The sequence below is a fragment of the Anguilla rostrata genome, chromosome 10 (assembly GCF_018555375.3).
Source record: "Anguilla rostrata isolate EN2019 chromosome 10, ASM1855537v3, whole genome shotgun sequence".
Classification (NCBI taxonomy): Eukaryota; Metazoa; Chordata; class Actinopteri; order Anguilliformes; family Anguillidae; genus Anguilla; species Anguilla rostrata.
In genome coordinates this window covers 38,641,471-38,666,558 of record NC_057942.1, presented here as the reverse complement: position 1 = coordinate 38,666,558, position 25,088 = coordinate 38,641,471, and the positions used below count along the sequence as shown (strand labels likewise).

Sequence of the window (25,088 nt, the reverse complement as noted above, 5' to 3'; positions counted from 1 at the left end):
GAATTTGAATTTGAATGTGATACACAAAAAAAAAAAAAAAAAAAAAAAAAAAATTTTGGTTCAGACTATCTTGTTTCTCCTTAATGTATGCATCATAGTAAAGGCTTTTTATCTGCATGTTGTTCAATGGACTTAAGTGGACTTGATCCTGAGTTTGGTTACACTGTTGTAAGTCGCTCTGGATAAGAGCGTCAGCTAAATGCCTATAATGTAATGTAATACACAAGAACACGCCCTTTAGAGCTGCTGTGATCACGTGATTTGATGCTGGGAATAAGATTGTCGTCACTTGTTTGTCTTCCGTCCTGCTCTTTTTTACTCAAGGTATTGATAGTATATTTATTTAACAGCATTATTATATTTAAGGTAAATTATTTAAAGTATGTAAGTAGATGTACTTTCGTACCATATTTTAATAGTTGCTAGACTCCGCTAATAGTTATGTTGTTTTGGGAACTAGCTAGTGTGAGAACAGCTGTCGTCAGGTTACGCATAGACGAACGCTTTTTCGCATAATGGAAGGCTAAGTGGTCACGCCTATGAGAGGCAGAACTGGGAGCGCAATTGTGGGTGGTGGACTGCTTGGGTAGATTGATGGGAGAAATTGACAATAGGTGTGAAGAACGGACGTATTAGCCCCCGTAAAACGGGAGAGAAACGCTGATCTGGGGAGCCGTGTCTCATTTCCTGGGTTCGCGCACTCTTAGCGGGGAGGGCGAGTGTATGCGCACGTCCTGGTTCTCCGGTTTTGTGTATCAGCGCTCGGCCCGCCGTCGCGTCCTGTCCGCTCTGCCGACCTCAACGAACCCTTGCCCCGGGGAGTCGGACGGTGCCGAAAACACAGACCCCGGGGGAGGGTCTCGCCAACCGGGCGAGTTAAGTTTTTAAGTCTTATTACTCGATGTTTAGTGTTTATTATTGTGAATAGTCTTTTACTTTCAGTTACATTTTCTGGCCTAGTCCTTTTGTGTATAGTGTTTAGGTTTGGAATAGGGCAGAGTGGTGAGGTTCAGTGGAGAGGAACAGTTCGGTTAAATCCTCCAGTTCCGGCAGAACTCTGAACAGTTAAAGCGACTATTTATTCTTGGAAAGCATCGGACACCACCCGAAGATTTCGATGGCTTTAAAACCAGGTAAGACCGGAATTAGGGTAAACGTCCCTATTAAGCCCACGTACCATATAAGCCCACTTGCAACTTCTGAGTCAAATAAAAAAAAAAAAAAACTACATCATCATTTTTTGCTGTGTGATGTTTTTTCGAATGAAGCTGCTTGTTACGTAAATGACACTTTTTATTGTAAGTCAATCACATTTGTCGATATTGAGTTATCGAAGCATATGTGTGGCATGTGCCTGCTGATCCCAGAAGAAGTTGCAAAAAAACTTAGGTGATTTTGGTACCCTCAGAAAATAACATTTTTTGTATATTTCTACTCCTGTTTTTGGAAAGTACTCACTTGTTATCAAAATTTAAGTGATTAGTGTTTTGAATGAGACATATGTTAGAATATTACCTGAATTGGAAATATTGTGTCTTTTGAAATCAAAATATGAGTTTTAGCACACTAGCAAACAGACCACATGCTGCATCAATACAGTAGCTACATAGTATGGTTCATTGCAATGACATAAAGCATGATAAGCATGTATAGTTTATATTTTTGTATGCAGTTTATATTAGTATACTGTTAAATAGACAATAAATGTGTATGTTTATCTTTATTTATTTTTTAATTAACATTTTTACCTGGTGGGCTTAAAGGGGACTCTAGCAAAAAAATCACACTGTCTGAGGTGGATGTAAATGAGTATAGCTAATTACTTCTCTACATGATCAATTTATACTTTTCATATTATGTTAGTGCACCATATATAGATTTATTTCATACAGTTGTTTTTTTAATGTCATGTGAGTAGAATAAAATATTCTGTCTTTAACCATAAATTCACTGATGTTCCCTTTAAGCCCACCTGTTCCCATTAAGCCCACTTTACTGTGTTTCAATGGGGATTTTCTCCCTTTTGACCTCTGAACCATTTTCCTCCCTAATTTTCACCTCACCTGATGAATCAACTCCATAATTCAGATAATTAATACCCATATTTAAATATCAGTGATATTGCATATGTCAATTCATTCTGGATAGGCCTGTGTTCTATCTTAACATTAGCAATAATTTTTTAATCTTTACTTTTCAGATGAGTTTTAGTTTAAGATGACTAAAACATGAAAGAACTACAGTTCATGCCCACGCATGATAGAAGCGCAAGTTCATCCTCTGCAAAGCAGGGCTGTAGGGACCTGGACCATTCTATTTGCGCAATCATGAGGTCATTGAAAATCTACAAAAATAAGATGAAAGCCATGAACGACTTGCTAGCGTAAGACAAAGACAACAACAACGTGGGCTAAAGATTGAAGCAAACAAATAAAATAAAGCTTAGACCACCCTATAACCTGTTATGTTACACTACTAAGATGGAGCAAATGATAACCTTACTAAAACGATACAATCACCTCAAAGAGTATAGGCCTACGTTTAGTCTAGGAGAAAGTAGAAATTGCAGAAATGTTGATATCTTTCTTGTTTATTTTGTTTAAGTTATAGGCTAATGATACATGAGCTTCAATATGTTATGACTGATGTCTCCTCATAATGAACTGTATGTTTTAATGTTACTCCACAATGAACTGAATGGTTTTAAAATGTGTTTTTACAATGTTTTCAAACTACTATCCTAAATCTGTTTAACATTTAAAAATGTATTGTTTAATTGTAAATCCTGAAATGGACTCATTTACTATCCTTAGAACATTAGTATTGAACTTGAAATTGTTTTTCATTCAGTCAGTCGGTCTTCAGAAATCTTCATAAAAACACCTGCACTTTCAACCAGCTGACTGAACCAGAAATTTTGGCCAATTTAAAATGCCAACAGCACACCATAGGATAGAGATACAGACAAAATGACAACACATATTGAAAGATGAAGTATTGAAGAGTAATTTCCACTATAGTTTTGATTTTGTTCGTAAATATTTTTTTGGCTACATTCCAAAGAAGACATGTTGTAAGTTTAACTTTTTCTGTGTTGACAACACAGCAAAAGGCTGGTCATGCCTATTTCAAATGCCATTTACAGGTCATAGGATAGGAGTGGAGACAAAATGAAAATAGCTATTGAGAGCTAAGAGATTACAGATTTGAATAGAACAAGTTTGTATTGTTAGGATTTTTTAAATATATATTTATTTATCAACAAATCATGAAGTGGGCTTATTTGGAACACCCATGGGCTTAAAGGGTACGTTAGGTACCCATTAAGCCCGTGCCAGACTTTTGACATATTTTGACAAATTAAACAATAAAAACATTAGAAATTGGTATAAATGAATTATTGACACTTCAAATGAGAGATTAGACTTTCATTATAACTAAAATGTTCTCACTTAAATTGGGGCAGTATACATGAAAAATGTCTGAAAAGCGGATTTGGTGGGCTTAATAGGGACGTTTACCCTATGTGCACTAGAAGGAATATCTCGAAGGGTGCCCCAGTGCAGAAAGTATAAAACTGGGCTTACTTCTATGCAGTTCAAGGCACTCTCGTTGGAGGAAGGAATGAGTTTTTAAAAAGCCTTTATTCAATTGCTATGAGGAATTTAAAAAAAATCAGTACATCGATTTGAAATCTCCGTGTGTACAAGTAACAAAAAAAAAAAAAAAATTGAGTGAAAGAAGGAACAATCTATGAAAAAGAGCAAAAGGAAATGCTTTTTTAGTTTTAATTGTTAGAAGCATTGACAATTAATAGATTTAGTTTTTGGAAATAATTCATAATTTAAATAACGGTATGCCATAAAAAGTACGTATGTTGCAAGATTTCATTAAAACATAAACTCACCGGCCACTTCATTAGGTGACAGGAGTGGCACCCGGTGTGGTCTTCTGCTGCTGTAACCCATCTGCTTCAAGGTTCGACGTGTTGTGCGTTCAGGGATACTCTTCTGCATACCTCGGTTGTAACAAGTGGTTATTTGAGTTACTGTTGCCTTTCTATCAGCTCGAACCAGTCTGGCCATTCTCCTCTGACCTCTGCCATCAACTAGGCATTTTTGCCCAGAGAACTGCCGCTCACTGGATATTTGATCTTTTTCGGGCCGTTCTCTGTAAACCCTAGAGATGGTTGTGCGTGAAAATCCCAGTAGATCAGCAGTTTCTGAAATACTCAAACCAGCCAATCTGGCACCAACAACCATGCCACGTTCAAAGTCACTTAAATCACCTTTCTTCCCCATTCTGATGCTTGGTTTGAATTTCAGCAGATCATCTTGACCATGTCTACATGCCTAAATGCATTGAGTTGCTGCCACATGATTGGCTGATTAGATATTTACGTTAATGGGTGCAGTCGCAGTTTGCAGTTGAACAGTTGTACGTAATGAAGTGACTGGTGAGTGTATTTCAGGGCGAGCCTGGAAACCCTTCATGGTCGTGTGGGCCCCCCTAGCGGTTGTGGCCCTAAACAACCGCATAGACCGTTTATGCCACGGGCCGGCCCTGGGCCGGAGTATCTCACTAATTATCCATGTAAATTTGTTGGTTATAATTTAAGTATGTCCACCAAGTTTGCACTGTAAAAATGTAATTCAGAGTTTCTCTGCTGCAGTAAGGAACTTGTCTCGCAACCTAAAGGTTACATGATTAATTCCCGGGTAGGACACTGCCGTTGTACATTGTATTACATTACAGGAATTTAACAGACGCTCTCATCCAGAGCGACTTACGCACCTTTTCCGTAGCATGTACATTGCAGCCATTTATACAGCTGGATATATATATATATATATATGTAAATCCTATTCTGTAAATTACTCTGGATAAGAGTGTCTGCTATGTGATGTAAATGTAATAAGTTACACTTGAACGGTTCTCGTTCTCATTGTTTCAAAGTGAACACAGGAGAGGGGCGCAGGTTACGGATCCAGGACAAAGGGCAGCTGCATTCGGCGTAGTCAAAGGCAGGAGGACTTGCAAACGGAAATTAAAACGAACTCGCGAGTTGTGAGGGCTGTAACACAGTCTTCTCAACAATAAAATAAAAAAGTATTACAAATTTGACATGCATGTAGAAAGTTGTCGAAGTCCAGAGCGTCTGCTAAATGCCTGTAATGTAATGGTATTGAAAGGACATTGTGACTTTATTTCAGCTTATATTAATTTGCCCGATTACTTTTTCTCCCCTTAAAAGAAGGGGTGTTATATAAATACAATTATCTCTCAAAATAATTTCTTAAGAACAAGAAGTACAACCAGAGAATATTGAGATGATAGGACGTCCTGTGCTGGAAAGTAGGTAAGATGGAACCAACTACTTAATTATTATAATATTTTAAATGAATCAGACTTCATATGGTCTCAAAAATGAAATATGTTTTCTAAATATGTGGATATTTTGCACAATAAGCCTACAGCAGCGTATTTTACTTTTTGAAAAATATATTACAATATCTGAAAGTGGCAGTAATTTGCATATTTGCCCATACAAGTGTCTTGGCAATATATTTTATTTGACTATACTGCAGTATAATCCAATTCTTTAAGGGCTCTTTTTTTAAGCCAAATGCTGTAATGCATTTTTTCAAAGACATCTTATTTCAGCCAAAAAGACCAGAAATTAGCTCACTGACCAAAAGTTTGCATCGCTGGGCTACCTTCTTGAAGGGCACACATCTTGAACATCACAAAGCTGAATATTTCTCTTGTGATGCTCCGAGAGAACATCAATTAACCAGTGCCTCTGATCCCTTTGGGTACTCAAACAGTGCTGCAGTTGTGCATAAACTGGTTTGGAGACAGTTGGTCCTCAAACAGAATTTAATTCACAGTGAAGGCCAAACTAAAATAGTGAGACTAGAATGCCTGTCATTATTGTTAACATCCTTCATTGTGTCATTAAGTAGTTCTGCGCGGTTTCAAAAGACTGAATGCTTTCATAGATTATTTGGGTAATAACCTTCCTTGCCATTTTTATCTTTCTCCTTAACAAACTTTGCTTGTCAGAGCTAGGCCATGGCCTGGTTTTCACACAGCTGTCACTCAACCACCCCGGAGCAGCTGACACCACGGGAACAAACTCGAAACCTGTCTTTGCTCATGATGAAGAGATGACTAAGACTGGCATTGAAGAGGAAGGCCTGGCTGTTTGTGAGATGATGGAGAAAGTGGAGGGGGTGGAAGAAGGAAAGATGGAGAAGAAAGCAGAGGAGAAGGTGGCTGAGGCAGAATTGGGGGTTTTGCCTGGTATGCCTGGGTCATGCTTGTCACAGGAAGCTGAGCCCCAATCTCCAACCATGGCTGAACACAAGCCCCGCCCTGATGGCTCCACTGCTGAAGGTCACATAAAGGTCACTGACAGGATAGCGGGACAGAAGAAGGTGTTCCGGAAGAGGCAGAAGGCAAAGCCCAAAATGCAGATGGCAGAGGCGGCCGGGACGGAAGGTGGCCCCCGAAACACTCGGGCCCCATTTCGTCTTCAGAACTTCATGTGCTTCAAAATTTCTAAATGTTGTAAGTTGTCAAAGTTATTTTCCTGCATTTTTATGCATTTATTTCATAGTTGGGGCAACATAGCTCAGGAGGTAAGAGCGGTTGTCTGGCAGTCGGAGGGTTGCCGGTTCGATCCCCTGCCCTGGGCGTGTCGAAGTGTCCCTGAGCAAGGCACCTTACCCCTAATTGCTCCCAATGAGCTGATCGGCACCTTGCATGGCAGCCTTTCACCGTTGGTGTGTGAGTATGTGTGTGAATGAGAGGCATCAACTGTAAAGCACTTTGGATAAAAGTGCTATATATATGCAGTCCATTTACCATCCATTTAGTTAGTTTTTGTTTGTAAACACCTGCAGCGTCGGAGTGTGCTTGTCTGAATTTTGTTCGTTTTTTGTGTGCAGGCATACATATCAATGACAGATGATGCTCAATGACTAACAATCAATTTAAAGTCAAATGCAACTTATTCTACAGACACTGTCCTGCTCCTACTTGTGTTATTGGCATTTCCCGTGAACAGCAATGAGACCTCCAAACAAAGTAAGTAGTACTGAGTGTAATCCTATACATAACCACCCACTTTTTTTCTTCCTGTCAACACTTTCTCCCACCAAGAAGAAAGGTTTGTCACCTTGCTGACCTTCTACTGTGGAAATTAACTGCACGAGGACACAGCGTCATTAATGTGAAGCACCACTCTTATGTAGCACTAGCTCCCCCTTGTGGAGAACCTTCAGCTTGCTAAACATGAACGTATGAGTGAGTTACAAGCCAGCTTTGCACCTTATGTAATCAAACAGGCTACTAACATTATATTAATAAGCGATATCATCTCAGTTAATGGAGAATTATGGTAAGTGACACGAAAAGGGATTAAATTAAAGGTTTTAAAGTGGCTTGCACTGTTCAGCAGTTAACCGTGCTTTATTAGGAAACCATCCGGAGGTTTCCAACAGTTTATTGAGGCTGATCTCTCTCCCACCCACACAAACCCCTCACTTGTTTGGTCTTGGGTGTGCTGTCATGACTGATGGGAACCCTGTGCTATTCTCTCTAATCTACGCATAAACCCCATCCCTGGAAAGTAAGACTTCCTGTTTTCACGTCACAGGAATGTGTGCAGTTTGCTTGGAAAAGGACTGCGCAATTGGTGTGAGAAAAATCTACCCAGCAGGCAGCGACATAGCAGTTTGGCCGAACGCAAACTCCCCAACTGGAATCCAAACCTGCTCCATGGAGAATCTAAAGCCAGATGCTCCCTGTAAGATGGCTAATGGTAGCCTCGTCCAACTAGCTGACAACCCCCTTCAATTTGAAGGGATAGACACTTATGGTGTACGGCGCGCATTCCACTCACAGATTTTGCGTGAGTATTCCTGCTCTGGCTCAAGTCTGCAAGCTCTGCTGTTGTGGTGTAGAGTAGAGTGGGTGGGACGGAAGGATCTGGAAAGCAGGCAGATGACTTTGTTGTAAAATCTAAACTTAAAATGTGGTACTAGTCATGGATTGTTCATCAAAATGCTGAAGGCAGCTGGAATTGAACTGCGAGTGCATTTGTGCTTTTTTTCCCTCTCCAATCACTGCAGTAAGAATCATGAAGGGAGATTTAAGCCAAGCCCAAATCTGCTTGAAATTCTTTCATTTCTCCTCCAATAAAGGTGTCTAGGACTGGATGCAATAAAAAGGCAATTTGCACAGCTATCAGACTTCTCTTTGTGTAGTGTAGTGATCATTTGTGCAATCACATGTCGGTTGTGTGTAATGATCTTTCTGCAGCCTGCAATGAGCTTAATCTGCCTCCCAGTTCCACGCTTTCCCCCGGTAAGTGCCTTCTGTGAGCTGGAAGATCTTTACTTCTGCTACAGGAACCGATTTGCTGATTGTCATTCACACTGGAGCCTAAGGGTATAGTCTAGCCTTACAGTGTGAATGCTTTAATGTAGCCTTACAGCTTGAATGATAGAATGTAGCCTTTCTGTGTGAATGATATAATGTAGTCTTACATTGGCTATCTTTGAACATGTATTGTACATGCATTATACACAAGTTATCAGCCTGAGCAAAGCTCAGAACTGAAGGGTTTTCATGTAATATCTCATTTCACCCCATTTCCATAAATACATTTAGGAAAATATAGTTTGATTTGTTTTCATAACCTTGAAATCACATGGGTTAGCCTTTATCAGAATGTAAAGCCATGGAAATCTTTTTTTTGTTTTGGTTTTTATCTTCTTGGTTGTGCTGGAATACCACACTTCGCCCCAGTGACCAAAGCTCCCATCCACAACACGCTCATTCCTGCAGCTACGAACAATTCAGGTAAAATTAAATTCCCTACAGCTACCGTGTCTCCAGGATTCAAACTTGCAACCTCCATACCTGTGCAAGCATTTCAGTGTTCTAGAATATACAAACCAATTATATTGAGCACTGAAATGTTTGCACCTCCATATCTGTAGCCTTGTGTGCCTTCTTGGTGATATTGCACATCTGTCTTATTAACACTGATGTTCTCCACTTCTGTTAGTCACTCTGGATAAGGGCATCTGCTTAGTGATTGTAATGTAGGTTCTGTACACTAGCATTACATTTCAGTACCTGCATATTCACTCAAGAGTTCAGTGGTCTGAGTGAGTCTACAGTGCTTTCAGTTTGCAGTCTTTCAAGTAGAGTTTAAAGTCAAATGTGTCCACTAATTGATTGTTCTTCTTATCCTGGTTCTCATTCTAGTGGCGGACAACAAAAACTTAATCATCGGCATCCTCATCGGCGGCACCGGCATCGGCATCCTCATCCCCATCCTCACCGGAGTTTTGTAAGTTGTTTTCAAAAAGAACATTTTCATATTTAGGTCATGCAGACATGAATTGTTTAATAATTAATTGGGGGGGGGGGGGGGAGGGTGGAGGGTGGACCCACAATTCCTGAGGGGACCCACAATTCCTGAGGGGAAAATATGGATTATAGTGGCTTTTTACAGGTAATGTAAAAACTAAATCGAAGGTGATTGGTTGGAACAAAAACCAGCACACGGATCAACCCTCCAGGACCGGAGTTGTGCGCCCCCCCTAATTTAGACAGGGTAAAGGGCGGAACCAAAAGCCCACAGAAACTGCCCGTTCAGGACTACTCGTCCCTCACACGGGCCGTCAGAACTGGGTTATTTTATTTCCACGTGTGAAGAGCTTTGCGTGTTAAGTTGACCTCCTGTTGACAGTCAAGGGAAAATGTGATTTCGGCTTTCCTCCTCAGGTGTAAGAGCTGTGGACAAGGACAGGACAGGGTGCCTGCTCATGACCCTGAGGATCGTAATGAGAACACCATCGAGATACAGCCTCTCAATGCAGAAGTTGCAAATGAAAACGTTAACGGGGTCCATTGAGAGGATGGCAGCGTTGAGACTGCAGGGTAGGTGTTACCCTGTTTATTGATTCTGCTGTTTTACATAATCATCCAGAATGGTTGCTGTACATACAAGGGGAGGGCAAGCGTCTTGTGCTATTGGCCCCTCTGACTTCCTGGTTTTGATTGAGGCAGCCCACAGCCTATCAGAGCAGCCTCACAAGTTCCTGTGAGGGACCTGCTCACACTGCTCAGGGCAAAGGGAAAGAGGGCCTTCTCCAATGCTGGAGAACGTAACCCCATGATTTGGGGTATATGTCCTAAAAACAACAACCAAACCGATTTATTTACTTTCCCATTCATTTACTTTCTCATTTTAATGCTCTTCCAATACCACACCACCTGAAGGTCTGAGGAAATGTTTGTTGTTTGCCTGTCAATCACCTGCACAGCCACAATAAATGGGGTGGTTTGTAGATTGCTTATACTTGCACACATTTTATGAAGGTTTAAAAATCTCAATAATGGCACTGGTTTTCAACACAGGCAGTTTTTGCAGTCAGTTCTGTGCGCATAAAAATTTTAAACATGGGGCCCTTTTTAATTACATTAAGTATTTTTACATAGTTTTTTGTGTTCCTGCGTGTTCCACAGGCCTTCTCTGCAAAAATGTGGCATGGAATAGAATGCTCTGAGTCTTCACATTGCAGGAGACTCACAGCATTCCATTCCATACTCCATGCCACGTTTTCGCCACACCACCTGTAAGAGGCTGAAAATAGCGCCCATTGTCTTCTCCAGTTAGGCCTACTGCTCCCTTTCAAGAGCACCCGGTGGTTTGTGGAACACCAGAAACACTTCTGCTAGCTTCATTCTTGACAGCATTACGTACTCAGTTGAGAAGAGTGTATCTTTCACTTTTCATGTTTTCGTTGCAAGTTTGTTCTTAAATTTAATTCTAGGTGGCATAAAAAAATTATTGTGACTGCTGTGCATATAACAATTGAAACATGAGCCTTTTTCTTCTCTCTGACACACAGATAACTGAAATCACGGCCCTCACCCCTGCAGCCTACATTTCATCCCCGGTAGGGGGGGGGGGTGGGGGTGGGGGGTGGAGGAGGTGGAGGAGGCAAGGCACACAGGTGACGCAGTTGATGAGTTACCAATCCCTGAGCTTAGTGAGCCTGATACACGCCCACCCTGTGGCCCACAGTGCTTTCTTGGGACTGCGGTGCAAATAACTGGTGAAACATGAGCCTTTTTCTCCCGTTACGGTTGCTCTCAAGCCCCCGCAAACATAAGCGATGCCGACACCAAGGTTTCCCTAAACTAACCCATAACTTTATTTAATTACAAAAAGAAATACTAAAATAGACGCAAAACACCAGATAAAATCAAGACCCGGCCGTGGTCGAGAGGTGAGGAGAAAAAACTCCCATCTCATGAGAAGCCGACTCCAGGCTTCTTAAAAGGGCACCGCCACAGGTGCTCTCAATTAACTGTAACAAGACACACGCGTGTCCAAACGGCCAGCGCCCCCACCTGAGGCGGAGGGACGTAACATCCCCTCTTACTTGGATGATTCTCCTGTGTGATCTGGGTGATGGGAAATGACACTGCATCTACACTGTGTCTTTTATTGCTTTTTAATGCCTTTTTATTTATTTATTTATCATGAAGCACTTTGTGATGGGCTATGAAACACTAACACAACACTACGCAAAGGCATTTCATATTTCTGCACGCTTGTTAGAATTTTATTTTGATGCAATGCATTTCCACTTTTTTTTTCCGGAGACTAACCCTTTTGTTTCTTTGATTCATTATGCATTATCATAGAAGTGTGCAGAGTCTTCCTGTGTCTAAACAGCACACAGCAGTGCTTTGTCACATATCATCTCAAATGAAAGCTGAAAATGAGGTGAATAAGAGATTCCAAATCTGATCAGTTGAAAAAATATGTTCAGGACTGAACATGAACTCAGATACCTGCAATGGCTGTTTTAAAGTTTAAAGTTTTGTTCATGAGTTTATACTTATTTATAAAATAAAATGGTGATGTATGAAACGGTGCCTGATTGTAAAGCAGAAATGCCACACAATGGAGTATCTATACATGTATACAGATGTTTGTTCCAAATCGTAGTTGATATGTTCGATATGAAATGTGTAATCAAAATGAAATCAGTGATACCTGGAATTAATGTTTTTTTACATATTTAATATTTAAATAGAAACAAAATAGTTTAAACTTATAAAATGGCAATCAAACAGTGTCTGATTTTAAAGCAGAAATGCCGTAAACTGTTTTAAGGTTTTAACGAGAGATTAAAATGATTGTGTTTATAGCAATTTGTGAATAGCATCTTTTATCCTTAAGCTGACATCTCAACCGTACGGTAGAGGTCTATAATTTCTAAAGGGGTCACGTTATGAAAAAAAAGTGTTAAACATTGTTATTTGATGCTCTAGTAATAGGTATTTATGGTTAATTAATTCTTTTCATCACCTATTTCAATGAGTGACAGAGGAGGGCACTGGAATAACAGTGTCCTACTTACCACCACTTTTTCCCTTCCTTTTCCCCCTCTTTGCTCTGCTCTTTGTATTTTTGATACTTTAATAAACCCATTTGTAATCGATCCCATTTTGTGTTTGTCTCCTTTATGTTATGGCCCTTTCGAGCCGTGGACTTGGGTAACAGCAGCTACACTGCACAGCAAAGTTGGCCAAAAAAAACGTTCAAAATCAATGGCATGTGATTGCACTGGCAACTAGAAGAAATAATACGCAAATGGCTTTACAGTTGTGAAGTTAACTTATAGACTTCGAATGAAACGCTGATCATTACAGTTTCACTGTCAGTTAGATTTCTGATTTCTGTCATGCTTGATGGGAAGAATCCACCATGTGTTTGCACTTTGCTCATCAAGTGTGTAATCAAACAATTCACACGTGGTCCAAGTGCAGACTCTGAGCTTTTATTAAAGGGTATGATGAGCTATATGTCTCATGACATCATACTGTTCACAGAGCCATCCTGGCAGCTTGCCAAGCACTATATTTATAGTTTTGTTGGATACAGTACTGCTGATGGAACCGAACCATAGTTGTGCTATTGCCTGCACCTCCTTAAACAGTACTTCAATCTTGCATTTAGATCATTCTTTTTTTAGTCTCTTTTCTGCCATTATGTTTCCTTATGTTTTACTACAATTAACTGCGTTATTCAGCAGCATTTTACTGCCAGCCAGTGAGAGCACACACTTGGAATGGGACTGAACTGTGACATCACCATTGCTGTTCAACATGTCCCTTCTTCACCCATCACGCAGAATATTATCTTTTAAAAAATATTTTAAATTATCATCTTTTGCCATTTAATTTAATATTTTAAAGGTCTATTTTATTTGAGGTATTTTTCATGTATTGGTGGTGAACTGCCTCTCTTTTCTGGAACTCACAAGTCTGCTTTAGAAATGATGAAAAGATTTAACCATTCAGCAGTAAAGGTCAGGGCATATTGCGTGGCAATTTGTTAATTATTCCCTCACTGCAATACATTAGGCATGAGGTGAAATGTGCACATGGATCATGACCCTCCCAAACACAACCCCCACCAATCACCCCCACCCCACCCCACAAGAGGCAAGAGACAAGAGGACAAAGTGAGTCGAGGGACTGAGAGAGGCAGGAGTTGAGGGTGGAGGTGGCAAGGTCAACTGGCAGGTTAGAGAAAGACGCAGGAGGGGGAAGTGTAGACAGAGCAGTGGAGACGAGGGAGGATTGTGACAGTAGGGAGATTTCTCCTGAAAGTTACTGTGGGTGAGCTATTGGATGAATTGAGGGGGAGTGAATAGGAGAGGGAGAAAGAAAGAAGTGGTCCGAGACATGGAGGGGAGTCACTGCAAGTTGGGGAATGGAGCAGCCTCTGGTGAATACAAGTTGGTTACCAGCCTTGTGTGTGGGGGGGGAGGAGGACAGGGATAGGGCGAAAGACTGGAGGAGTGAGGCAACCCTGGACAGTTGGGAGGTTTCTGGTGGGAGGTTGAAGTCTCCCAGTAGAATAGCAGGAGTGCCATCCTCAGGGAGAGAGCTCAGGAGAGTGTCCAGCTCGTCCAGAAATGAGCCGAGTGGGCCTGGAGGGCGGTACAGAACAATAACGTGAAATGTAGAGGGATGAGTTACAGTAATCGCGTGAAATTCAAAGGAGGAGAAAGTAGGGTTAGGACTGGGGAGGACACAGAACTTCCAGGACAAGGAAATGAGTAGACCAGTACCCCCGCCTCGGCCAGAGGCCCTGGGGGTGTGCGAGAAGGAGTATCCCGCAGACAGTGCAGCTGGGGTGGCGGTGTTATTCGGAGTGATCCAGGTTTCCGTGCGAGCCAGGAAGTCAAGAGACTTCGTCTTGGCAAAGGCAGTAATGAAGTCAGCTTTCTGGACGGCTGACTGGCAGTTCCATAATCCACCTGTGACAGTGAATTCCTGAGGTGTGGATAAGGGTGGGTAGATCAAGTTAGTTAAATTACGCCTGCGGTGAACAGACCATTTGGGGCGAGGCAGCGCGCACAAGGGAATGGGGTTTAAAAACATGATAAACTGGCGACGAGGCAGCCTCTGCTGGAGCTATAAATACCGGGTGACAATTACGTGCTTGCATTAGCTTCATTAGGGCAGATGAGCACCAGGTTAAGCTACTCGAAATTAGCTCAACAATACGGGGCAGTTAAACACCAATCCCCACACACAGTTTCACTAACGCCTTTAACTAACTAACAACAGCAAGTCAACTACAGATATTCTCAGCTAACGCCCAACTAAGCTTGCTGACTAGCAACAGTTGAGACAAGTTTTTAAAAAGATTAGGCTACCTAAATTACACACAACTATGTTCTCTAACTAGCAACACCAGAAACAAATTAAGTTATGATACGCTTATCTGAATCGCGGGGGACGGCAGAAGCGACGACACAATCAGATGCACACTGTCGGTTCCGTCGTCTTCCCAAGAGAAAATGGGAAATGGGAAGACGCCAAGGGTCACGTGAGGACCTGTCTAGCAAGTATCTATGATGTCATCTACTAAATTATACAGTACAACGTCGGAGCTTTCCATTGGTCATCTGATCGAACCAATTCAGTGGATCAAACCCGGCGCGACAGTTCGAAAAAGCTGGAAGTTTGGTGCGGTCGTCTCTCTGTCTTTGCGCTTCCATCCTAACCTTTTTTACTCAAGGTATCGGTAAGTATCTTTATTTAACAGTATTATTATATTTAAGTTAAAATATTTAAAGTATGTAAGTAGATGTACTGATGTAAAATATATCGTCGCCCAGTGCCGAATCGGCCAGTTATATGCACTCGGACAGGGTAATGTTTATTTGACTCGTCCTAATAAACCGATATACAAAGGTAGTTTAATTACCCTAAATACCGGACAACCATTTGAATGAAAAGGACGGGACATACGCCAAGGGAGCCTGTCAGGGTTTGGGTAAAATGGGTTCGCGCGATAGACTGCAAAACGTAAACATATTTGCAACTGTATATAAAATAGGCGAAATATCTGTAACAACCTGTACCTAGTTGTAGAAAAAATGTCGCCATCCAAGTTGATATTGTTAAAGAATCTGTATTAATATACCGAAAAGTATATGCATGATGTTGTTTTCCCCCACTCATTTAGACAGTTTGCTATGTGTATTTTTACAGGACTTGTATTTAAATAGGTTACGGCCAGTTTTCTGGAATACACATGAAATAAATGCGTTAGTCTTTCTGGGGTGGCCGTTACATGTACCCCCAAAGTAGACTATAAATACTGCCTTTCGTCAAAGATGCCACACTCAACATTACAAATAAATCTGGCTTACATTTCGGCTTTATTTCAGAACGCTGTTCAGTGGTTATGTTAAGGTTACAATTGAAGCAATTTAAGTCAAATATTGTTTTAGAAAGTAGCACTGTCTGACTTCGGGGTGAATTTACGAATTATATGAAAACTCTTAAGTATTGCTCGCACTGACAGGTCAAGTGAAGCTCACCAGCAGGAGAGTGGGAAAGAGGAAGGTGTCCTCCAGGAAGAGGAAGGAAGTGGAGTACAGACCTACAGAAGGCGACCCCCGAAACACTCAGGCCCCATTTCGTCTTCAAGACTTCAAAATGTGGAAATGGTGTACGTTTTCATTTTTAAGTAGGCCTACTTATTTCTTTGTTTGTTTTTGGTTGTAAATGCGTGCAGTGGCTGGGGAGTGTCTGTGTGCTTGCGCTCATCTGAACGTTGTTTTTTGTGTGTAGGCATACATATCAAAGATAATGTTCGTTCCTACGAACACAATTGGCAGTGTGGGAAGCCGGTGAGGGTATGAGTCCTGATCGTTGCATTAGCGACGCCTACTGGTTGGTCGGGGCACCTGTTCCGCAGGGAAGGGATCTGGGGGAGATAGCGTGAATTTCCGCGCGCGTTATGATCTCCCAGGGAAACTCCTTGCTGTCAGGTGAAAAGAAGCGACTGGCGACTCCGCATGTATCGGAGGAGGCATGTGGTAGTCTACACCCTCCCCAGACCAACAGAGGATAGCGCATCAACCAGGACCGTGATCCACACGGAGAATTGGTATAACGACTAAATTGGGGAGAAAAATGGCAAAAAAAGAGATTAAAAAAAAAAAGATTAATTATGTTCAATGACAACTTATTCTACAGGCAGTGTCCTGCTCCTACTGGCATTGCCCCCTAGCGTGAACAGCAAGGAGACTCCAACACCAAGTAAGTAGTACCAAGTGTAATCCTATGCAACTACCCCTTGTGGAGAACCTTCAGCTTGCTAAACATGAATGAGTGCATGTGCGAGTGAGTTACAAGCCAAAAGTCCATGAAGTGCTTTGCATCTAATAAACTTTGTTTAACCAAACAGGCTACTAACAATATATTAATAAGTGCTGTATGTAAACCCCGTCCCTGGAAAGTAAGACTTCCTGTTTTCATGTCACAGGAATGTGTGCAGTTTGCTTGGAAAAGGACTGCGCAAATGATGTGACAAGAATCTACCTAGCAGACAACGACACACCAGTTTGGGTGAAAGGAAACTCCCAAGATGGAATCCAAGACTGCCCCAAGGAGAATCTAAAGCCAGGTGTTCCCTGTAAGATGGCTAATGGTAGCCTCGTCCAACCGGCTGACAACCCCCTTCATTTTGAAGGGAACTACTCTTCTGGTGGAGGGCGCATATTCAAATCACAGATTTCGCGTGAGTAGTCCTGCACCGTCTCCAGCTCTGCTGTTGTGGTGTAGAGTGGGATGAAAGGAAAGAATGTTGTAAAATCTAAACTTACAATGCGGTATTTTCCATAGATTGTTCATCAAAATGCTGAATGCAGCTGAAATTTAACAATCATTTTGCAATCATACGTCAGTTGTGGGTAATGATGTGCTCTCTCTGCAGCCTGCGCTGAGCTTGGTCAGCCTTCCAGTTCCACGCCTTCCCCCAGTAAGTGCTTTCTGTGAGCTGGGTTTCTACTGCAGAAACTGAAGCCTAAGAATATAGCATAGGCTAGGAATGGTATGGTAGCCTTACAGTGTGAATGATAGAATGTAGTCTTACGATGTGAAAGCTTTGAAAGGGTTTGTGACTGGGGCATGGATAGCAGGAGCTTCAGTCACAAAGACTGCCATACCAGCTAGTGTTTCAATAGGAACAGTGACTAAAGTGACAACTGCATTTAGGTCTATGGGAAATACATCAGTAAATGGTGCTTTTTAAAAGTCTAACTCTAGTTTTTCTCCTCTTGGTTACGCAGCAACACAGCAGGCATCCTCAATGACTCCTTCAACTAATTTGACTAATTCAACTAATTCAACTAATTCGACTAATTCGACTAATTCGACTACTTCGACTCCTTCCCTGGGTGAGTTTCTCATTGTGGGCTAAAGAACAGGAGCTCAGCAGAAGCTGTGCATGCTGATTTCATGCATAACAAATTATCTCATTTATTTTTATGATTTTTTTGTCTCCATCCATTAAACCTTTGTGATGACCAGAATTGTAGGAATTCTGTAAATAGCATTATGTGCAAATTTGAAAACATTGTCTTGATGACTGAATGCAGTTTCATTATCTGCACGAGTCACGTGCGTTGGATTAAAATAATCTGATGCTCTCAGGTAGAGAATCAAACCAAAATATTGGACTGCATATTAACATAACACACAGAATGAATGGTGTTGATTCATACTTTACTGTGTGTGCATGTGTGCATGCGTGTGTTCATTTGTGTCATGTTATCTTGCACTTCAGATCTTTCTTTCTCCCGCCAAGAGGGGGATCTGAATAGTGTTCCATCTCTCCAGTAGAGATCCAGAGACTTGTAGAATCTATAGCCGCGTTTCCACCAAAATTACCCGGAACTTTCAGTCCCAGGAACTACTTTACCAGGAACTAAAAGGTTCCTTCAGCCAATGGTTGTCTGCGTTTCCACCGGGGTCTAAAGTCCCGCGAAGATTAGGCAAATTAGCCCACTGACGTATGAAAAAGCGACGTTGTCGTCGGTCCATCTGTCATATGATTTCTTCTGTAACCCCATACTACCACCGTAGTAGCCTACATTATTTTCTAATAACCGGGACAGCCCGGAGGGGTTTATTCCACTTATATACAACGGGTTACCAACAATGACTATATATGGTTACTTTTGTATTTATTGATTTTCATATATCCTCTCAAACACATTCATTATGTTTTTATGCGAACATTCGCTTTCATGTCTTGACATCCGAAGCGACAGAATGCATTCACATTTATATGTATAACTGGCAACAACAGCAGAAAACATGCACACGTTGTAAACAATTTGCTGTTTGATTACTTTCTCGTCGTCAATTCCATATAGGCTAATGGCAAAATGACAAGAATAGAACGAAAACTCGAACTTGCGTGAAAATTTAAATTAGTAGTGGTACAGCCACCGTTTGCTTTCCTTCGAAGTTACTGCTAGCCGAGCAGCGAAGTGTGCCCTCCAGATGCGAACCATGCACCATAAATTAGTCCATAGTCTTCCTGGTCTTTTCGTGGAATTGAAAAATGGCAGTAAAATTGAGTAAAATTACGGCAGTCTGAAAAAGCTAAAGGGAAGATTACTAGAATTAACCAGTTATTTTACCCGGACAAAAAGTGCGGAAGGTGATTTCCAGTTTGCTTGTACTGTATCACCAATGTAAATTACGCAGAACTACCGCATACCTCACATAACTGTATCAAACGTTTTGAGTCAATTACAATGGGCTAACAAAGAAAATCCGGAAGAAAATATTCAGCAACCGAATTAATCCGTTTGAATGTTTTGGTAGCCTACGTAATATGCTGTCCCAGCACGAATGCTTAGCATTTTATAAAACGAATACTAAAGCAAGAAAAGAACAGAAGAGCACACGTTATAATTCCAAGACGTTGGCAGGCTATAACCAAAACTAGGCTACTGCGCCGCATAACATACAAGATTTGAAATTATTATGAAAATAAATTGGTTTGCCGCTGCATATTTTCAAACATGGCGGGTAATGGCAGAAAATAAATACAACACAAATGCTGCGAGTATTCGACCAATCAGAAATGTTCAGCGCTGCAAGCTCCACCCAAAAGGTTCCTGTACTTTCGGAAAGTACTACCCCCCGAGCAGGAACGTTTTGGGGGGTAAAACAAAGCCCCCAGAACTAAATTTAGACCCTAGTTCCTGCGGTGGAAACGCACTGAGTTCCTCAAAAGGTTCCTAGTTACGGGGTATAGTTCCTGCGGTGGAAACGCGGCTAAAGTTGGTTTCTCCTTTAATTTGTCACCTGTATGTGTGTGTGTGTATATACAGTCCCCTCCAAAAGTATTGGAACAGCAAGGCCAATTCCTTTGTTTTTGCAGTACACTGAATACATTAGGGATTGAGATAAAAAGATGAACATGAGACAAGTGTTCAGAATGTGAGCTTTTATTTCCTGGTATTTACACCTAGATGCTTAGAACATAGCACCTTTGGTATCACACCACCCAATTTTTAGGTGAGCAAAAGCATTGGAACAGAGAGTATTTAAGTAAATGAAAGCAAATAACACTTAATATTTGGTAGCATATCTCTTGCTTGCAATAACTGCATCAAGCCTGCGACCCATTGACATCACCAAACTGTTGCATTCTTATTTTGTGATGCTTTTCCAGGCTTTTACTGCAGCCTCTTTCAGTTGTTGTTTGTTTCGGGGGGGTTTTCCCTTCAATCTCCTCTTCAGGAGGTGAAATGCATGCTCAATTGTGGGTTAAGGTCTGGTGATTGACTTGGCCAGTCTAAAACCTTCCACTTTTTCTCCCTAATGAAATTCTTTGTTGTGTTGGCAGTGTGTTTTGGGTCATTGTCTTGCTGCATGATGAAGTTCCTCCCAATTAGTTTGGACGCATTTCTCCGTAAGTTGGCAGGCAGAATGTTTTTGTAGACTTCTGAATTCATCCTGCTGCTACCATCATGAGTTACATCATCAATAAAGATTAGTGAGCCCACTCCAGAAGCAGCCATGCAAGCCCAAGCCATGACACTTCCTCCACCGTGCTTCACAGATGAGCTTATATGTTTTGGATCATGAGCAGATCCCTTCTTTCTCCACACTTTAGCCTTTCCATCACTTTGGTAGAGGTTAATCTTGGTCTCATTAGTCCATAAAACTTTGTTCCAGAACTTTTGTGGCTCATCTCTGTACTTCTTTGCAAATTGTAATCTCGTCTTCTGATTCTTACTACCGATGAGTGGTTTGCCTCTTGTGGTATAGCCTCTATATTGCTGCTCTCTAAGTCTTCTTCAAACAGTTGATTAAGATACCTGTCCTGTGGAGATTGTTTGTGATGTCACTGACTGATGTTTTGAGGTTTTTCTTCACAGCTTTCGCAATGTTTCTGTCATCAACTGTTGTTTCCTTGGTCGACCTGTTCGATATCTGTTGCTCAGTACGCCAGCGGTTTCTTTCTTTTTCAGGACATTCCAAGTTGCCATACAAGCTATCCCCAACGCTTGTGCAATGGCTCTGATCGATTTCCCCTCGTTTCTAAGCTTGCTTTTCTCCCATAGACAGCTCTCTGGTCTTGATGTTATTATCTTTTATAACACAAATGTAGTTTTCACAGGCAAAACCCAAGGCTAAAACCAAGAGTAGACATTCAGAAGTATTTATTGTTTAACCAATCAATCTAACAGGACACATCTGGGCAACAAGAAACACCTGTCAGTCACATGTTCCAATACTTTTGCTCAACTAAAAATTGGGTTGTCTGATACAAAAGGTGATATGTTCTAAGTTGTTTAACAAATCTAGATAAAAATACCAGGAAATAAAAGCTGAAATTTGGATCTGTCATCTCATGTACATCTTTTGACCTCAAACTCAATTGTCTTCAGTGTATAGCAAAAATTACCATTTACCACATTACACACACACAGCCACTTTCTATGGTGAGGATGAAGGCATGTTCTGAGTAGCCTCTATCAGACTGAAGCCATGGAGTATTTTATTTTATTTTTATCCAACCCCCCCCCCCCCCCCCCCCTTGGATGCACAGGACCGGCTCCAGTGACTGGAAACTACACCATTGCCACTGTATCTGCAACCTGTATTCCAGGTAAAATTGTGTTTCTTACAACTACCGTGTATCCAGGATACACCTCCATAATTTGTAGCAGGCTGTGAAGGGAAACTGGGGTGAGGGAACATGCCTTTGTGTGCTTAACAATAAATCTGGGGCCTGAGTGGATCTACACTTTCAGTGTGCAGTCTTTGAAGTCGAGTTTAAAGTCAAATGTGTCCTTCAATTAATTTTTCTTCTCCTCATACAGTAGCTGCTCTCATTGTTGCTGGCGTTGGTGGCCTCATTTACAAAAAAAGGTAAGATCCACAATGTGTGAGGGGAAAAAACAGGACAATTATTGTGGGTACTTCTGTGTGTAGATTAGGCGTGATGTAGTGTATAAATCAGGGTTGGGCAAGGAGGGAGAAATCTGTATCTGGATCCTCCTCCAACTTGTTTGCTGAATTGGCCCCTTGCATGTGATGACATGACTACATGTCCTGATAAGCTTGTGAGCAGCTAAAAGCTGTTGCGTGTTAAGTTGACCTCCTGTTGACAGTCAAGGGAAAATATGATTTCGGCTTTTCCTCCTCAGGCTTTGCAACTGTCGAAGAGGGCAGGACAGGGGCCGTCGCCAAGGGAACAACCGGGTGCCTCCTCATGACGCTGAGGATCGTGATGAGATCACCATCGAGATACAGCCTCTTAAGGGAGAAGTTCCAAATGGAAACGTTAACGGGGTCCATCGAGAGGATGACAGCGTTGGGACTGCAGGGTAGGTGTTAACCTGTTTATTGATTCTGCTGTTTTACATAATCATCCAGAATAGTTGCTGTACATACAAGAGGAGGGCAAGCGTCTTCTGCTATTGGCTCCTCTGACTTCCTGGTTTTGATTGAGGCAGCCCACAGCCTATCAGGGCAGCCTCACAAGTTCCTGTGAGGGATCTGCTCACACTGCTCAGGGCAAAGGGAAAGAGGGCCCTCTCCAATGCTGGAGAACGTAACCCCATGATTTGGGGTATATGTCCATATGAGAGGGGACATGCTTTCTTGTGACTGCTGTGCATATAACTGTTGAAACATGAGCCTTTTTCTCCCCTCTTACACACAGGTTACTTGGACATTGCGACGATTCTCCTGTGTGACCCGCTGATGGTGGGAAATGGCTCTGCATCTTGCAGTACTGGACCTGATTTCTGTCATTTTTCCAGTCTGTTTGCCACAGGCACGGCTCTTAATGTTGTTTGGCACATCATAAACAAATGTTCCTACACTTGAATCTGAAAAATATTTAATAATTTAAATTTTATTGATATTTATTTTATTTCCTCATTTACACTGTTTCTTTTAATGTTTTTAAATGCCTTTTTATTTATTTATTGTGAAGCACTTTGTGTTGGGCTATGAAACACTAACACAACACTACACAAAAACATTTCATATTTCTGCACACTTGTTAGAATTTTATTTTGATGCAATGCATTTCCACATTTTTTTTCTGAGAGTAACACTGTTTTGTTACTTTGTTCCCCAACCCCGTACCCGGCCCCACCCATCATCTGAGCCACATCACATATCATATCTTCTGCATAAACTGGCTGACATGCTGATCACCAGTCGGCACCCTGAGCCGACCAGAGGAGGATGGGTTTCCCCCTTGAGCCTGGTTCCTTCCAAGGTTTCTCCCCATCTGCCACAGGGAGTTTTTCCTTGCCACTGTTGCCTTAGGCTTGCTCCTGTGGGGGTTTAGGCTAGGGTTGTCTGTAAAGTGTATTGTGAGAACTGTTGTAAAATACGCTATATAAATAAAATTTGATTGATTGGTTGATTTTTTTTTTTTTTTTTTTTTTTTTGTAACCTGGATTTTTTGTTTCTAGAACACCTGCTTCTCTCTTCTCCAAGTTTCTTACGCATGTGCTTTGCAGGTCTGTTCCTGTTTTGTTTGTTTTCCCATCTTCTTGTCAATGTTTGCATTTTTTTACTCATTTGTCTGTGCTTATGGGGACTACAGATATAAATTAGCCTGTATGGCACATTTACATGGTGCATCTAAGTTCTCATGTTTATTAATGTGCACTGTCCCTTTCTTAAATAAAATAAACCTTAAACCTTAATGTGGGTTGTTTAACATCCACAAACACAGTACAATAAAATGGAAGCTCCCGAAACATAGGCTAACATTTACATTAATAATTGAGCCAAGACATTAAAATATTGGGTGTAACCACAAGAGGTGTAAAGTGTGAATAGTGTTGTGTCCTGGCCAGACTTGTCTTACTCTTATCTGCTTAGTTTCAGGATTCAGGTGTGCATATGTAGGTGTGCATATCAGCAGTTATTGTTGATCAGAAACACCTGGTGGTGCCTTATAAAAGAGCCTGTTCTGCACCTCTCTCCCCTCTCTCCCTATCCTCTCTCTTAACCAGGAGGGCACTGGAATAACAGTGTCTTACTGACCAGCACTTTTCCCCTTCCTTTTCCCCCTCTTTACTCTGCACTTTGTATTTTTGACACTTTAATAAACCCATTTGTAATCAAACACAAAATGGGACAAAATGGGTCTACTTTATGTTATGGCCCTTTCGAGCCGTGGTCTTGCGTAACCGCAGCTACACTGCACAACAAAGTTGGCCAAAAAAAATGTTCAAAATCAATAGCACGTGATTGCACTGGCAACTAGAAGTAATAATACGCGAATGGCTTTACAGTTGTGAAATTAACTTATTATAGACTTCGAATGAAACGTTGATCATTACAGTTTCACTGTCGGTGAGATTTCATATTGTCATGCTTGTTGGGAAGAATCCACGTGTTTGCACTTTGCTCATCAAGTGTGTAATCAAACAATTCACACATGGTCAAAGTGCCGACTCTGAGCTTTTATTAAAGGGGATGGTGTGCTATGTCTCATGACATCATACGGTTTACAGAGCCATCCTGACAGCTTGCCATACTTAGTTTTGTTGGATACAGTACTGCGGATGGGACCAAACCATAGTTGTGCTATTGCCTGCACCTCCTTAAACAGTACTTCTTGCATTCAGATAATTCTTTTTTTCAGTCACTTCTGCCATTTTGTTTCCTTATGTTTTACTACAATTAATTGCGTTATTCAGTAGCATTTTACTGCCAGCCGGTGAGAGCACACACTTGGAATGGGACTGAACTGTGACATCACCATTGCTGTTCAACATGTCCCTTCACCCATCACGCAGAATATTATCTTTTTATAAATATTTTAAATTATCTTTTGCCATTTTATTTAATATTTTAAAGGTCTATTTTATTTTAGGTATTTTTCATGTATTGGTGGTGAACTGCCTCTCTTTTCTGGAACTCACAAGTCTGCTTTAGAAATGATGAAAAGATTTAACCATTCAGCAGTAAAGGTCAGGGCATATTGTGTGGCAATTTATTCATTATTCCCTCACTGCAATACATTAGGCATGAGGTGAAATGTGCACATGGATCATGACCCTCCCATGAGGTGTGTAAGGTGCAGTCACAGTCACATGACACAGGTCAGGTCATAGTCACAAGCATTCTTCGCTGTTAGGAAGCCTGTCACAGGCACAGTCCCTGTGGCACCACAGTCACTT

General features: G+C 41.4%; 1 protein-coding gene and 2 long non-coding RNA genes across 7 annotated transcripts in view; all 3 read left to right on the top strand.

Moving 5' to 3' along the window:
* The first annotated feature begins 6,068 nt into the window (after positions 1-6,068).
* LOC135233423 (uncharacterized) overlaps positions 6,069-25,088 on the top strand; it is a 77,635-nt gene continuing 58,615 nt past the window's right edge. For 3 of the 5 annotated variants that reach the window (XM_064296946.1, XM_064296945.1, XM_064296942.1), the window contains exon 1: positions 6,069-6,573. In XM_064296946.1, coding sequence (XP_064153016.1) covers positions 6,171-6,573 — 403 coding nt within the window. In that variant the 5' untranslated portion in view covers positions 6,069-6,170. Of the gene's footprint in view, positions 6,574-7,026; positions 7,093-7,663; positions 7,919-25,088 lie in introns of all 5 variants that reach the window. The other 2 variants (XM_064296941.1, XM_064296943.1) reach the window with 2 other exon arrangements.
* Positions 9,487-12,539, top strand: LOC135233427 (uncharacterized). Its single transcript, XR_010323826.1, has 2 exons — positions 9,487-9,960; positions 10,935-12,539. It is a non-coding gene; the product is annotated as an uncharacterized LOC135233427 (long non-coding RNA).
* Positions 21,546-22,722, top strand: LOC135233428 (uncharacterized). The gene is made up of 3 exons (XR_010323827.1): positions 21,546-21,804; positions 22,083-22,262; positions 22,601-22,722. It is a non-coding gene; the product is annotated as an uncharacterized LOC135233428 (long non-coding RNA).